Source organism: Suillus fuscotomentosus (genome assembly GCF_016647785.1).
Source record: "Suillus fuscotomentosus strain FC203 chromosome Unknown F5891scaffold_39, whole genome shotgun sequence".
NCBI lineage: Eukaryota > Fungi > Basidiomycota > Agaricomycetes > Boletales > Suillaceae > Suillus > Suillus fuscotomentosus.
In genome coordinates this window covers 475,544-488,641 of record NW_024539551.1, presented here as the reverse complement: position 1 = coordinate 488,641, position 13,098 = coordinate 475,544, and the positions used below count along the sequence as shown (strand labels likewise).

Genomic DNA, 13,098 nt, shown 5'->3' with positions numbered 1-13,098 from the left:
TGGCAGAATGAATTCCTGCACAACGCGCTGCAGGTTGAAGGCGCGCCAATGGAAGGCGCTGCAAGGGGTGTAGGGGCGCCCTACAAGCTGATAGGATGCGCGCGATGTGCGCGCCTTGGGGTGATTTCGCGCGAATTTGATTATATTGGCCGAACACGCGAGGAACGGCCATTTCTCTGAAAATGGATTAGCGAGAGACATGTATAGCGTGAAATTAGGCGCAAATGTTGCGTGAATGGGCTGTAAGGGTGGTATATCAAGGCGCAGTAGGCGCATAGGTGAAGGAGAATAGTGCGCATCAAGGCGCGCAGGAACAAAATTGACATGGTAAGCAAAAGTACGAAGAATGCGAATAAATGTGGAGATTGCAAAGTTAAAGATGATGATAGGGGGGTTAGGCGCATATGTATGTGTCAGGCGCGCGCCTATGTCGCGCCTGGATGGCTGAATGGAATATGTCTTGAGTTGAATGAAAAATTTGTGATTTAAAGGGGGAGAAATGATAGAAATGCGATAGCGTGAAAACTCTGCTAAAATTATGAGTGCGCGAGGCGCGGGAATGCGCGCGCGTATTGCGCGATGCGCGTGATCATGGCGCGTGAACAAGGGGTAGTGCAAGGATGAAATTAAAGTGTTTGGAATGGTCATATAGCTCCTTAAGAGCTTTAAACATGAAAGAGACAAAAAGCGCGAAATGAGATGAGGGTAAATATACAATACCTCTAGGCGCGCGCATTGCGCATCCTCAGGCGCAATATGGTGCGCCTGAGTGGCGCCAGGGTCACCTGAGACATGCTCTGCTTGGTGGTTAGGTGGTATGATGCATGGATGCTTTACCGGCGCGCGATAGTCACTGGAAGCAAAAAGCGCGACATGCGCGCGATCATTAGTGACAGTTGGAGTTACCAGAGGCAAACTCTGGTTGATGCAAGGTGCAACTTGAGCCTCTGATGTGGTAGGAGGCTCCTCTATAGGTGCGCTAAGGTGCAATAGATGTTTAGGGTCATCCCTGACCTCTGATGATGCGAATGGCGAATGCGGTGATGGTGATGGTGCGATTGGCGAGGTTTCTTCCTTAAGCGATGCGATAGGCGGGCGCGTTTCAAGCGACGGCGTAATAACGTCCACAATGGGCGCGTTACTGTGCAATAGATATTTAGAGTCATCCCTGACTTCGCGCGATGCGATAGCGATAGGCGCGCGCGATGCGTTAGCGATAGGCGCGCGTGTTTCAACTGGCACGTTAGTGTGCAATAGATGTTTAGAGTCATCCCTGACTAACGATGCGATTGGTGATGATGGAGATTGCGAAGGAGATGATGCTGATGGTGAAGGTGAAGAGGCGCCTGCGGTGTGCTTCTGGTTGCGCTTAGCAAGCGCGCGCTCGAGTTCGTGATCTAAAGTGGTGCATTCTGGTATGGCTTTGCATGCTGGTGCAGTTAATGGTTGAGGTGCGCGTGATTCGCGCGAAGGCGCGGGAAAGGCGCGCGCGTGAGGCGCGTGAATAGGAACTGGTGGCCTTTTGTCAAGTACAGCTTCTGAGGGTGCGCGATAGAAGAGTCCAGCTGTTGCGTTAGTGCTAATGGTCGTATCCTGCGTTGCGCGACTCGCGTGGTATTGATCTTTGTACTTAGCCACTTTAGCTTGCACTGGCACAGTTGCTGTGACTAAGGTGGCAATTGGTGCTACTATGGGCGCGCTAACTGGCGCGCTTGGCGCGGGAAAAGCGCGCGCAGGTAATAGGAACTGCGCAGCTGCGAAGACGTCCATGAATGGGTATGGGTCGTATGGGTGGTGGTCAGGGAACTTGATCATAAGGCGCAAGCGGATTTGCGCCTGAGCATCGCTAGGGATTCCTTCCATGAATAAGCGGTCGCGTTCGGCCTTTCCAATACGGTCTTCGTCCATGAGTGGCTGCATAATCTTCCTGAATGCGCGCAGGTAATTGCTTAATTCTGTGCAAGAGGGCATTGGTTTGTTAGCGTATTCGCGCGCGATGGCGCGCAAGTCCGCGAGCGCATAGCGTCTTTTACCATCCCATCCAGGATACATTACCTTTACCTCGTCTAAGAAGGCGTCGTAATCGCTTACTTGCGCCTCAGGCATTCCGCCCCATAGTTCTCGATCGTCGCGCTCAAGGTAGCGGATAATACCTTTGATGCGGTCGAGTCCTTGGAGTCCTGCATCATCAGCGAGCTGCTCATAGGTGTCAATAAACTCGGCAAGGTTGTCTGTAGTGCCATCAAACTTGGGCGCGTTTGCTGTGCCGCGGATGGGCATTCTGAAGGGCATTGAAGTGCGTGAAAGGTGCGCGCGCAAGGCGCACAGGGGTGGGAAAGCGCGCGCGCAAGGCGCGAGAATGCGTGACTAGAAATTGGTTAGCTTTTGAATATGCAAAGAGATTGACCTTTATGCGTTAAATAGTGTGAAGTGCGAGAAAGGTGCGCGCGCGAGGCGCACAGGCGTGGGAATATTGCGCGCGCGCAAGGCGCGAGAATGCATGACTAGAAAATGATTAGCTTTTGAAATGCAAAGATATTGACCTGTATGCGCGAAATGCGCGGAACTAGATCTTGCTGACTGCTCCCCTCGCGGTGGGCTCCAGTTGTAGAAACAACAATACAATGAGGAACAAGGATGCTCCTAACTGTATCTATAAAATGTTGTGAGGTCGCGCGTTACCTAGTCTGCTATTCTTGAGGAGACAAGTGCGTTCGACCCTAGGGGAAGCGAGTGCTGCGAAGATCTAGAGGTACGCGCTTCAGCGAAGCGTGAGAAAGCGCAAGTGCGCGCAAGGTACGAAGGCGCGGGAACGCGCGCGCGTATTAGCGCGAAGCGCGGGAAAGCGCGCGTGCGTAAGCGGAAATAAAAGAGACTAAGCTTAAGTGATGATATAAAGCAATATAAGAAAAGATAGATGCAAAGTGTAGACCAATAGACTTCTACTATGTACTGCTAAGTAAATAGTGGGTGATAACTAGTAAGTTCAAGGGAAAAGTAAGGTCCAGTGTAGTATGTACTGCTGGCGCTTATATAGCGCGCCTAAGCGCGGTCAAGCGGAGCCGAAGCGCTACCGAGTAGGTATGTAAATATATATATGAGTGAGAATGCATGATAAAAATAAAGGTGGAACTATGCTAATAAAGGAAATGGAAATATACGCACTAGGGAGCTTGGTGGACAGTGGATGGATGCTTCTGGATGGCTGGCGCCATAGGGCGCGCAAGCGCGGGAACGCGCGCGCGCGTATACATCGCGAAGCGCGGGAATGGTGCGCGCATGGCGCGCGTTGCGCGGGAAAGCTGCGCGTCATATAGAGATAGCTGTGGGTAGTGCACAGAGTGACGCTACAAGTTCGTGCTATGTACTTCCTAGTGTAAAGCACCATATCACGCCATGAGAGGCATAATTCTCTACATCTCCCAGGGACTTAAATTCTGAGTGTCCCCACTCAGTGCGTGTGTGGTGAGGGTTTCGCGTGATAGTATGCATGTGCGATGCATGTACGATGCTTTGGTTGTTGGGCGATGAATGCGTGATCATAAGAATGGTATGTGTGAAGCGCAGGAAGTTGCGCGCATGTTACGCGCGAGGCGCGAGAATGTGCGCGCGCTATGCGTGAAGGCGCGGGAATGAAGCGTAGCATGGTGGATTGCGAGGGTGACTCTGATGTGATTAATGTGCCATGGGTGTGGGGCAATGATGCAAGGGTGATATGGATGTGGCGCGCAAAGCGTGGGCGAGATGCGCGCATATCCATATAGCGCGGGAAAGTGCGCGCGCGCAAGGCGCGAGAACGCGCATGAGTGTCGCATGTGTTGTATTCTGTGGGGATGGCGCGAAGTGGCGCAGTCCAGGAGCAATCCAATCCATGTCCAAACCAAGTCCTACTAGGCGTGCTAAATATTAGTTGCTAAAGGTTTGAACAGCATGAGTAAAACTATAAGTGAAAATATGAAGGGAAAATGGTAAACTTTGCGGATGTCCTATCCGACTTGTCTTCTTCGTGCAGCTGTCAACATCTACACCTTCCTATGAGAAAGGCGCGGGAAGCGCGCACGCGTGCGCGTGAAGCGTATGTGCGCGGGAAGATTGCGCGTATATGTGCGCGTTCTAAGGTAAAAAGGAGCATGGTGCCGCATCATGCATGCGAAGAGAAAATATACTATTGAGCTAGGCAGGCACGTTCTATGATTGTTTTTTCTTCTATGTTCTTCTAAGTGATTCCTATATGCATATATATCAGTGTGTTATTAGTTCTTTGGACAGCATTATAATGAGAGAAAATGAAAATGAAAGCGCTGGACGAAACCCAGGGTAAAACAAACAATATCCTATGAAACAGCGTTGGTATATGTTCCTCCTTTGATGCGCGGCTGAGGCACTTGATCCTCCTCCTTGAGCGCGTGCGAGTGCGCGTGACTAGCGCGCTTCGCGTCTCTTGCGAGCTGACGCTTTACCCAAGGTAGGGTTGGAATGAGCGAGGCTGGCGCGCTTGGGGGGGGCTTGTAACTGGCAGAATGAATTCCTGCACAACGCGCTGCAGGTTGAAGGCGCGCCAATGGGAGGCGCTGCAAGGGGTGTAGGGGCGCCCTACAAGCTGATAGGATGCGCGCGATGTGCGCGCCTTGGTGCGATTTCGCGCGAATTTAATTATATTGGCCGAACACGCGAGGAACGGCCATTTCTCTGCAAATGCATTAGCGAGAGACATGTATAGTGAAGAATTAGGCGCAAATGTTGCGCCAATGGGCTGTAAGGGTGGTATATCAAGGCGCAATAGGCGCATAGGTGAAGGAGAATAGTGCGCATCAAGGCGCGCAGGAATGAAATTGACATGGTAAGCAAAAGCGCGCAGAATGTGAATAAATGTGGGAAGTGCAAAGTTAAAGATGATGATAGGGGAGTTAGGCGCATATGTATGTGTCAGGCGCGCGCCTAAGTCGCGCCTGGATGGCTGATTGAAATATACTTTGTGTTGAATGATAGAAATGCGGTTTAAAAGGGGGGAAGTGATTGAAACACGATAATGTGAAAACTCTGCTAAATTTATGAATGCGCGAGGCGCGGGAATGCGCGCGCATATTGCGCGATGCGCGTAATCATGGCGCGTGAACAAGGGGTGGTGCGAAGATGAACCTAAAGTGTTTGGAAGCGTCATATAGCTCCTTAAGAGCTTTAAACATGAAAGGGACAAAAAGCGCGAAACAAGATGAGGAAAAATATACACTGCCTCTAGGCGCACGCATTGCGCGTCCTCAGGCGCAATATGGTGCGCCTGAGTTGCGCCAGGGTCGCCTGAGACATGCTCTGCTTGGTGGTTGGGCAGCGTGATGCACGGATGCTTTACCGGCATGCGATAGTCACTGGAAGCAAAAAGCGCGATGTGTGCGTGATCGTGAGTGACATCTGGAATTTCCAGAGACAAACTCTGGTTGATGCAAGGTGCGACTTGAGCCTCTGATGCGATAGGCGGCTCCTCTATAGGCGCGCTAAGGCGCGATAGATGTTTAGGGTCATCCCTGACCTCTGATGATGTGGATGGTGATAGCGGTGATGGCAATGGTGCGATTGGCGAGGTTTCTTCCTTGAGCGATGCGAGAGTGATAGGCGCGCGTGTTTCTAGCGGTGCATTAGTGTGCAATAGATGATTAGAGTCATTCCTGACTGCTGGCGAGGTGATAGCGATAGGCGCGCGCGATGTGATAGCGATAGACGCGCGTGTTTCAACTGGCGCGTTAGTGTGCAATAGATATTTAGAGTCATCCCTGACTTGCAATACGATTGATGGTGATGGTGATGGTGCGGATTGCAAAGGAGAATTGTTAGCATGCAAAACAGGTGATGAAGTAGATGATGATGGAGGTGAAGAGGCGCCTGCAGTGCGCTTCTGGTTGCGCTTCGCGAGCGCGCGCTCGAGTTCGTGATCTAAAGTGATGTAGTCTGGTATAGCTTTGCATGCTGGCATAGTTGATGCTTGAGGTGCGCGTGAATCGCGCGAAGGCGCGGGAAAGGCGCGCGCGCGAGGCGCGTGAATAGGAACTGGTGGCTTTTTGTCAAGTACAACTTCTGAGGGTGTGCGATAGAAGAGTCCAGCTGTCACATTAGCGCTGATGGTCGTATCTGGCATGCTTGGCGCTACCATGGGTGCGCTAACTGGCGCACTTACTGGCATGCTTGGCGCGGGAAAAGCGCGCGCAGGTAATAGGAATTGCGCAGCTGCAAAGACGTCCATGAATGGGTATGGGTCGTATGGATGGTGGTCAGGGAATTTGATCATAAGGCGCAAGCGGATTTGCGCCTGAGCATCGCTAGGGATTCCTTCCATGAATAAGCGGTCGCGTTCGGCCTTTCCAATACGGTCTTCATCCATGAGTGGCTGCATAATCTTCCTGAATGCGCGCAGGTAATTGCTTAGTTCTGTGCAAGAAGACATTGGTTTGTTAGCGTATTCGCGCGCGATGGCGCGCAAGTCCGCGAGCGCATAGCGTCTTTTACCATCCCATCCAGGATACATTACCTTTACCTCGTCTAAGAAGGCGTCGTAATCGCTTACTTGCGCTTCAGGCATTCCGCCCCATAGTTCTCGATCGTCGCGCTCAAGGTAGCGGATAATACCTTTGATGCGGTCGAGTCCTTGGAGTCCTGCTTCATCAGCGAGCTGCTCATAGGTATCAATAAACTCGGCGAGGTTGTCTGTAGTGCCGTCGAACTTGGGCGCGTTTGCTGTGCCGCGGATGGGCATTCTATAAGGCATTGCAGTGTGAAAGAGCGCAGGCGCGTGCGAGGCGTATAGGGGTGGGAAAGCGCGCGCGCAAGGCGCGAGAATGCGTGACTAGAAATTGGTTAGCTTTTGAATATGCAAAGAGATTGACCTTTATGCGTTAAATAGTGTGAAGTGCGAGAAAGGTGCGCGCGCGAGGCGCACAGGCGTGGGAATATTGCGCGCGCGCAAGGCGCGAGAATGCGTGACTAGAAAATGATTAGCTTTTGAAATGCAAAGATATTGACCTGTATGCGCGAAATGCGTGGAACTAGATCTTGCTGACTGCTCCCCTCGCGGTGGGCTCCAGTTGTAGAAACTACAATACAATGAGGAACAAAAGAAGCTCCTGACTGTATCTGTAAAAGTTGTAAGGTCGCGCGCTGCCTAGTCTGCGTTACTTGAGAAGCAAGTGCGTTCGACCCTATAGGGGAAGTGAGTGCAGCAAGGATCTAGAAGTGTGCGCTTCAGCGAAGCGCGAGAAAGCGCAGGAGCGCGCAAGGTACAAAGGCGCGGGAACGCGCGCGCGTATTAGCGCGAAGTGCGGGAAAGTGCGCGCGCGTATGCGGAAATGAGAAACTAAGCTTAAGTAGTGATATAAAGCAAGATAAGAGATATAAGAGTGCAAAATGTAAAGGAATAGCTTTCTACTATATTCTGCTAAGTAGTAAGTGGGTAGTAACTAGTAAGTGAAAAGTAGGAAAAAGTAGGTCCAGTGTAGTATGTACTGCTAGCGCTTATATAGCGCGCCTAAGCGCGCTCATGCGGAGCCGAAGCGCTACCGAGTAGGTATGTAAAAATATATATGAGTGAGAAACTATGATAAAAATAAAGGTGGAACTATGCTAATAAAGGAAATGGAAATATACATACTAGGGAGCTTGGTGGACAGTGGATGGATGCATCTGGATGGCTGGCGCTATAGGGCGCACAAGCGCGGGAACGCGCGCGCGCGTATACATCGTGAAGCGCGGGAATGGTGCGCGCATGGTGCGCGTTGCATGGGAAAGCTGCGGGTAGCGCACAGAGTAATGCTATGAGTTCGTGCTGTATACTCCTTGGTGAAAACTACCATATCACGCCATGAGAGGCATGATTCTCTACACCGATTGAGAAGATTCGAGGCATACGATAGACTTCGCAATTGGGCTCTGGACCTTGACTAAATGATTGAGATCAAGTTCAAACAGAGTACCTGCATGACTATGCTTCTTCAGGAGGTCAACCATGCTAGCCTTCTGTTGGACATGACATGAGTATGTAGCTTATGTAGGGATTGGTATATACTTACCTTTGGTGGGAACTTGAATTTTTGTGGGTTGTCGACGAGCTCCCTCAATGCTGGAAGGCACCATTGTACAGAGATAGCTGATGCACAGATGGTGGCAAACCGAGTTTTTCCAATGCCCTCGAGCCCTCGTGATATCTTCAGGCATTCATGAATCTTACTCAATTGGTAAGTTCCATGAGTTGACTTGCGGAAAAACGACACGATAGCTCGAATATGTTTGATGACCTGTAACGGCAACATAAGGTGAGAAGACATCAACTAACTTCAAAAACTTACCTGTCGTAAACATTGAAAGTTGCGAGAGATCTTTGCACAAGAGGTTGAGATGGTGACATACATCTGCCATGGGTATGATGGTGGGCACCGCAGCGCAGACCAATTGTCGTGCCAATTTCGTGTTCCCAGCACTGTCAGATGCAATTCCGGAGAAGCGGAGCTGTCCAACAAGTTTCATCGCATTGAGAAGTGCCTGCGAGATATATTCACCTGTTGCTGACTCGGCTGTGGCATTGTTGCCTTCAATGAGAAAGCTTTGACCTTCCTGGTGTCGTGAAGTGAATGGTATAGACTGACTGAGGAAATTTTGTGGTACCTCCGTCATATGAGATAGTGAGATGAAAGCGGGTTTTCAGATACTCGATGCTGAGTGTGCGTACACAGCCAGCTTCTGCAGGAATATAGCTGTCGATAAATGTTGAGCTGCTTGTTGGGCAATAGGCTGAATTTGCGATTGCGAACATATCTTTCCACTGCTTGTAATCGACGATCGAAGGAGGAACACCTGTGATGCAGATAAGACGAACAATTGAATCATCGAGACGAGCTTGCAAAAGCTTGCGGCCATGATCCCCAAATCGAACATCTAGTGCTGTCTTCTTCACAACCTCTCTTCCAACAGAATTGCTTGACTTCAAGCGCTTGGGTGGCGGTTCCTGTAGTTCCACCTCTTGTCGCATGAGCTGGTTGACTTTTTCAGCAAGACTGCCCTTATTCAAGAGCTTGTTCGCCTCGGCTCTGTTGTCAGCTGTCAACTTGGTACAGTGAGCACCATGCTTGAGGATGCGTGCATGATTACGTGGTGCGACCCAACTCTTTCGGCAGCCAGAACCTTTACATCTGACTCGCTTCTTCTCCCGGTCACCACTTTCATGACAGAGTTGCGTGATCTTCGTTAACAAAGCAGTCGGTGGACGACCAACAGAGCGACCACCAATGGGGCGTTGAGTCTCATCATCGTCGGATAATTCCCCTTCAAACCCATCACTTGCCTCGGAAATGTTGTCTGCATCTGAGTCGTTGTTGACATGTTTTTTTGGTGCGACGGACTTTGGCTGAGAGATGGTGGGTCAAGATCAGCATCATGAGTCTGTGGATTTAGTGAAAGAGACTCGCCTTTTTCCCCAGCTTCACAGCCTGGTTTGAAGGTCCCTTGAGGTTGCGAGTGGTCTTCGCTCATGAGTTGGATTGTCGCTGACGACTGTGTGGTATTGCTGTCCGTGCTGCTTTGAGTTATCGAGGCAAGCTGTAAGACTGATTGTAAGCAATGCATTACCATTTTAACGTCAAGACTACATACCGCAGAAAGGTGCTTGTTTACAATTTGATGGCCAAAGGTGATGCGAGCGATGTCAACATCTCGCAATGTTGGTGATATGAGTGGGAATGTCGCAGGAAGGAGGTGGTGCGCAATCACATTGACAGCAAGAACACCACAGGAATGGGAATCGTGCTGGTGGGTGCAAGGGAGGCGAACCCAGGCAAAGCTTTCGGTAAAGTGATTTTTCAACCACCAATCTATGGCTTGACGAAGCGCCACAGGTGCTCCCGAACCTCCTGGATCACCATACAATACCTTTCTCTCACTCTGGTTGACTACAATGGCCACCCAGTGGTTGCCATTGATAAGACAAAGTGTACTGATGCTATCCTTTAACCCGCCTGCGAGATCAGATCCCAAACGTGGCAGTTCTCCGCAGTCCTTTGAGTTGGGATAATCAATGTTGTCACGCAAGCCGTAAACAGACTGAATTTTGGTAGCCGTGTAGCACAGAACAATGTCGTGACGGGAGGAGAGGTACGAGTTGGTAGAGATGGGTTGCCGGATGATGTCGAGCATCATGTTGACTGTGGTATCACTAAGCCAGACATGTGAGGCAAGCTGCGACAGCTTGGAAACAGGAGCTGTGTCACGAAAGCCAAGCACATTGCCTTCCAAGGGGAGCTTTGCCAGTAAAAGGCAAAAATCGGCTGCTGCAGAACTCGGAATAAGGCCATCATGAACTGTTTCAGATGGAACTGAGGTGTCGAGCACTGAACCACTCATAGCCGTCAAATCTGTAAGGAGGTCTGCGATACAAGCAAAAAGTTAGATCAGTAGAATTTTGATTGACATATCTATTATCCCAATCACTCCGTCGTCCGACACTCCGAAAACATATTAGTATGATTCAGGTGCAACCCAATGGCTGGAATGACACAAATATGTCAGTATGAGATTCTACGAGCCTTTATCCACCCAACACGAGGCAAATCAGGACAAATTTGATATAACGGCATGCCTAGGATGCCATGGTAGGACATGGTACATTATTTACAGTTCTTGACCGGTGTCCCTCCAGCGTTGAATTATTTACAGTTAATAACCCGGTTAATAACTCGGTTAATTAACCGCTGTTAAAAATTATTGAATTTTACACCGCACCCTATCGCCGTCCATGTTGCCGTCACGGGCCTAATACTACAAGTGATGTGAAAGCTTTTTGACTTGTACTGAATGGCAGTTCTGTAATCTGCGTCAGAAACCAATGGACGTTTTCAAAATCAGGTCATGAACGGAGATGTCGGCTACCTGGCAGGCTCGAACATTTCATGCGTGTCATATGCATATGGCACCGTCAATATCTTCTTACGCGTAGCCTATATGCACCATTCTCAACTATACTATGATCTATGCCTTGACTCGACGTTTCGATCTCGACTCGATGTGCTATACAGCACAACGACTTACGATAGTGGACGGCTTGGACTCTTCGTCTTGTTGTTGTTATCGCTGCCTGACAACTTACACCTACATTCTCTCCCTTTCAAGGACTCAACACCGGGAGCGGATTTCTCTACTGGAGACCTAGCACAGATTTTAGAACTGACCGATCATGAAGCAGACCAGTCTCGATTCGATTCAAAATATATATATATCTGTTGAGTCTCCACATTTCGCGAGTCCGTTTCCTCACAAATTTCTGTAGGAAGTGCTATCCATTCGATCAGCTGCAGCATGGCTGTTGATCCTCTTCAGTTTCTTTCCCTTGTTGCCTTCCTCTCTGCCCTTGAGGCTCGCGGAGTGTCTCTAGCCACTGGTCTGACCGATACGATCATCTTTTTTCCGTTCAACAGACTATTAAACGGCTCTTCGTGCGGACCGTCGAACACCCGCGCGTTCGCTTCAAATATGGGCTTCTTTGATCATACTGGTACTAGTGAAGGCTTCATAGAAGATCCTTCCACCCGTGACCCTGGCTATCTTTTGGGTTTTTCGGACACAACATCTTCCACTGCATCCTCTGCTCTGCTCTACCAGTTTCTCCTCCTCTTCTCAGGTCAATTGGCTTCTATCTCACGAGACATATTGTCACTGCGTCGTTCTGTTGCCTCACTCGAGTCATCATTGTCTGCAGTTGAGTATAAAATCGCTTTGCTTATCAACGCTCATGAATCGATTTTGGCACAGTTCAGAGACGAAGCATTGCAGACCCATACCGAGGTATCATTTGATAGTGAGGAATTGGGTCGAAAGTTACACCACCTGTCCAGCATCATGACCGTCCAGGAGGGTCAAGTGAGCGCGCTGCGTGACACGGTCGGTACACTGCAGGCGTGCACAAATCACGTTAGTCCAGACCGCCAACCACTTGCTGAACGCGCGCGGAGTTACACAGAGTTTGACGCTCCCCAGGAATGTCTTCGTGTTCAATCCAGTACTCAGATTCAGGAACATATCGATTGCAAGAAAGACTACGCTGCTTTGCGTCAGGACCTTCAAAAACTTTCGGACTTGGCTTCGATAAATGATACTAAGACCAATGTATCGTTGGATCAGCTTCGTAGTCAGATCGTTGACCAGGTCAAAGACCAAAATCGCACCGAGAAAGAAGTTGCACTCTTGCGCGAACAGATGACAAAGAAATTTGGGGCGTTTCAGTCCAGAGTATCTTCTCTTACATTAGACGCCGTGAAGGTACATCATGGCGTTCGATTATCAGACCAGGCTGCCAAAGAAGCTCGTCGGGTAAAAGCGATGGCGGCGGTGGGCCGTCGTATTATGCAGCTTCAAGGTATGTGAGTCCCACTAATGACTTTACATTCTGACGCTCACATGCTCTTATAATATTTGGAAACCTACGGTATGTTCTTGACTGATGAAGACACCATCCCGCAGAATAACGAAAATGATGCGGTAGTCCCGTCCCCGTGTTCTTCACCAATATCGGTTGGGCGTTTCCAGGTGGATTTATTCAACGTCTCGACGTCACCGTTCTTTCATGATTGTTGACATGTGCTCGTCTCTTGACCAATAGGACTCTGACGTGTTCAAGACTTCGACACCCTGTGTCCAATGGGTTGGGACTACTACTCCTTCCGACCCCAAGGTACTGCATTTATCACCCCCATCTGGGGAATTCATAAATTTCAAGGGTAGGAGTCGATCGACTTCTCATTGACGAAGCTGACGCAACATCATGGAAAATGTAGATGGTATCCATTCTCCCTCCACCACTATTACTTTCTGTCAAGTTGACGCTGAGGTTGGCGTCCTAAGGAGGAAACAGAAAGGACCCACAATCACTGCCTTCCAACCAGAGGGTGCGTTTCCCCTCCTGTTAGACCTTCAGGTTAAACAACAGAAGGTGCCTTGTTTCAATGAATCATAGATGTCAACTGGATGCCGATGCCTTCCCCGTCATCACCAGCGCACGTTGTGATTTCCACCACACCAGTTTTACCTCGTCCAGGGCGCTCAGCAATACAGCGTGATCATGTCCCTGAG

General features: G+C 49.7%; 3 protein-coding genes across 3 annotated transcripts; 1 reads left to right on the top strand and 2 right to left on the bottom strand.

The window, feature by feature from the left end:
• Positions 1–7,513: 7,513 nt before the first annotated feature.
• F5891DRAFT_955629 (uncharacterized protein) lies at positions 7,514–8,655 on the bottom strand (the record flags this gene model as incomplete). Its single annotated transcript, XM_041375345.1, has 4 exons — positions 7,514–7,580; positions 7,868–8,001; positions 8,055–8,279; positions 8,314–8,655. The coding sequence occupies 4 exons, from the start codon at positions 8,653–8,655 to the stop codon at positions 7,514–7,516; spliced, it is 768 nt and encodes a 255-aa protein (XP_041224095.1).
• A 1,041-nt stretch (positions 8,656–9,696) lies between these two features.
• F5891DRAFT_897021 (uncharacterized protein) lies at positions 9,697–10,284 on the bottom strand (the record flags this gene model as incomplete). The annotated part of the gene is made up of 1 exon (XM_041373384.1): positions 9,697–10,284. A coding segment is annotated over one exon (588 nt), but the record flags the coding sequence as incomplete, so codon positions are not given.
• A 1,192-nt stretch (positions 10,285–11,476) lies between these two features.
• F5891DRAFT_462927 (uncharacterized protein) lies at positions 11,477–12,798 on the top strand. The gene is made up of 3 exons (XM_041371915.1): positions 11,477–11,727; positions 11,787–12,385; positions 12,476–12,798. The coding sequence occupies exons 2-3, from the start codon at positions 11,869–11,871 to the stop codon at positions 12,601–12,603; spliced, it is 645 nt and encodes a 214-aa protein (XP_041224093.1). The 5' UTR covers positions 11,477–11,727; positions 11,787–11,868; the 3' UTR covers positions 12,604–12,798.
• The last annotated feature ends 300 nt before the right edge of the window (positions 12,799–13,098 follow it).

Excerpts from the sequence above, each read along its gene's own strand:
- F5891DRAFT_462927 (XM_041371915.1), top strand. The coding sequence starts at position 11,869 with ATGACCGTCCAGGAGGGTCAAGTGAGCGCGCTGCGTGACACGGTCGGT. Across the intron at positions 12,386-12,475 it reads TCGTATTATGCAGCTTCAAG|ACACCATCCCGCAGAATAAC; the intron begins GTATGTGAGTCC and ends TGACTGATGAAG.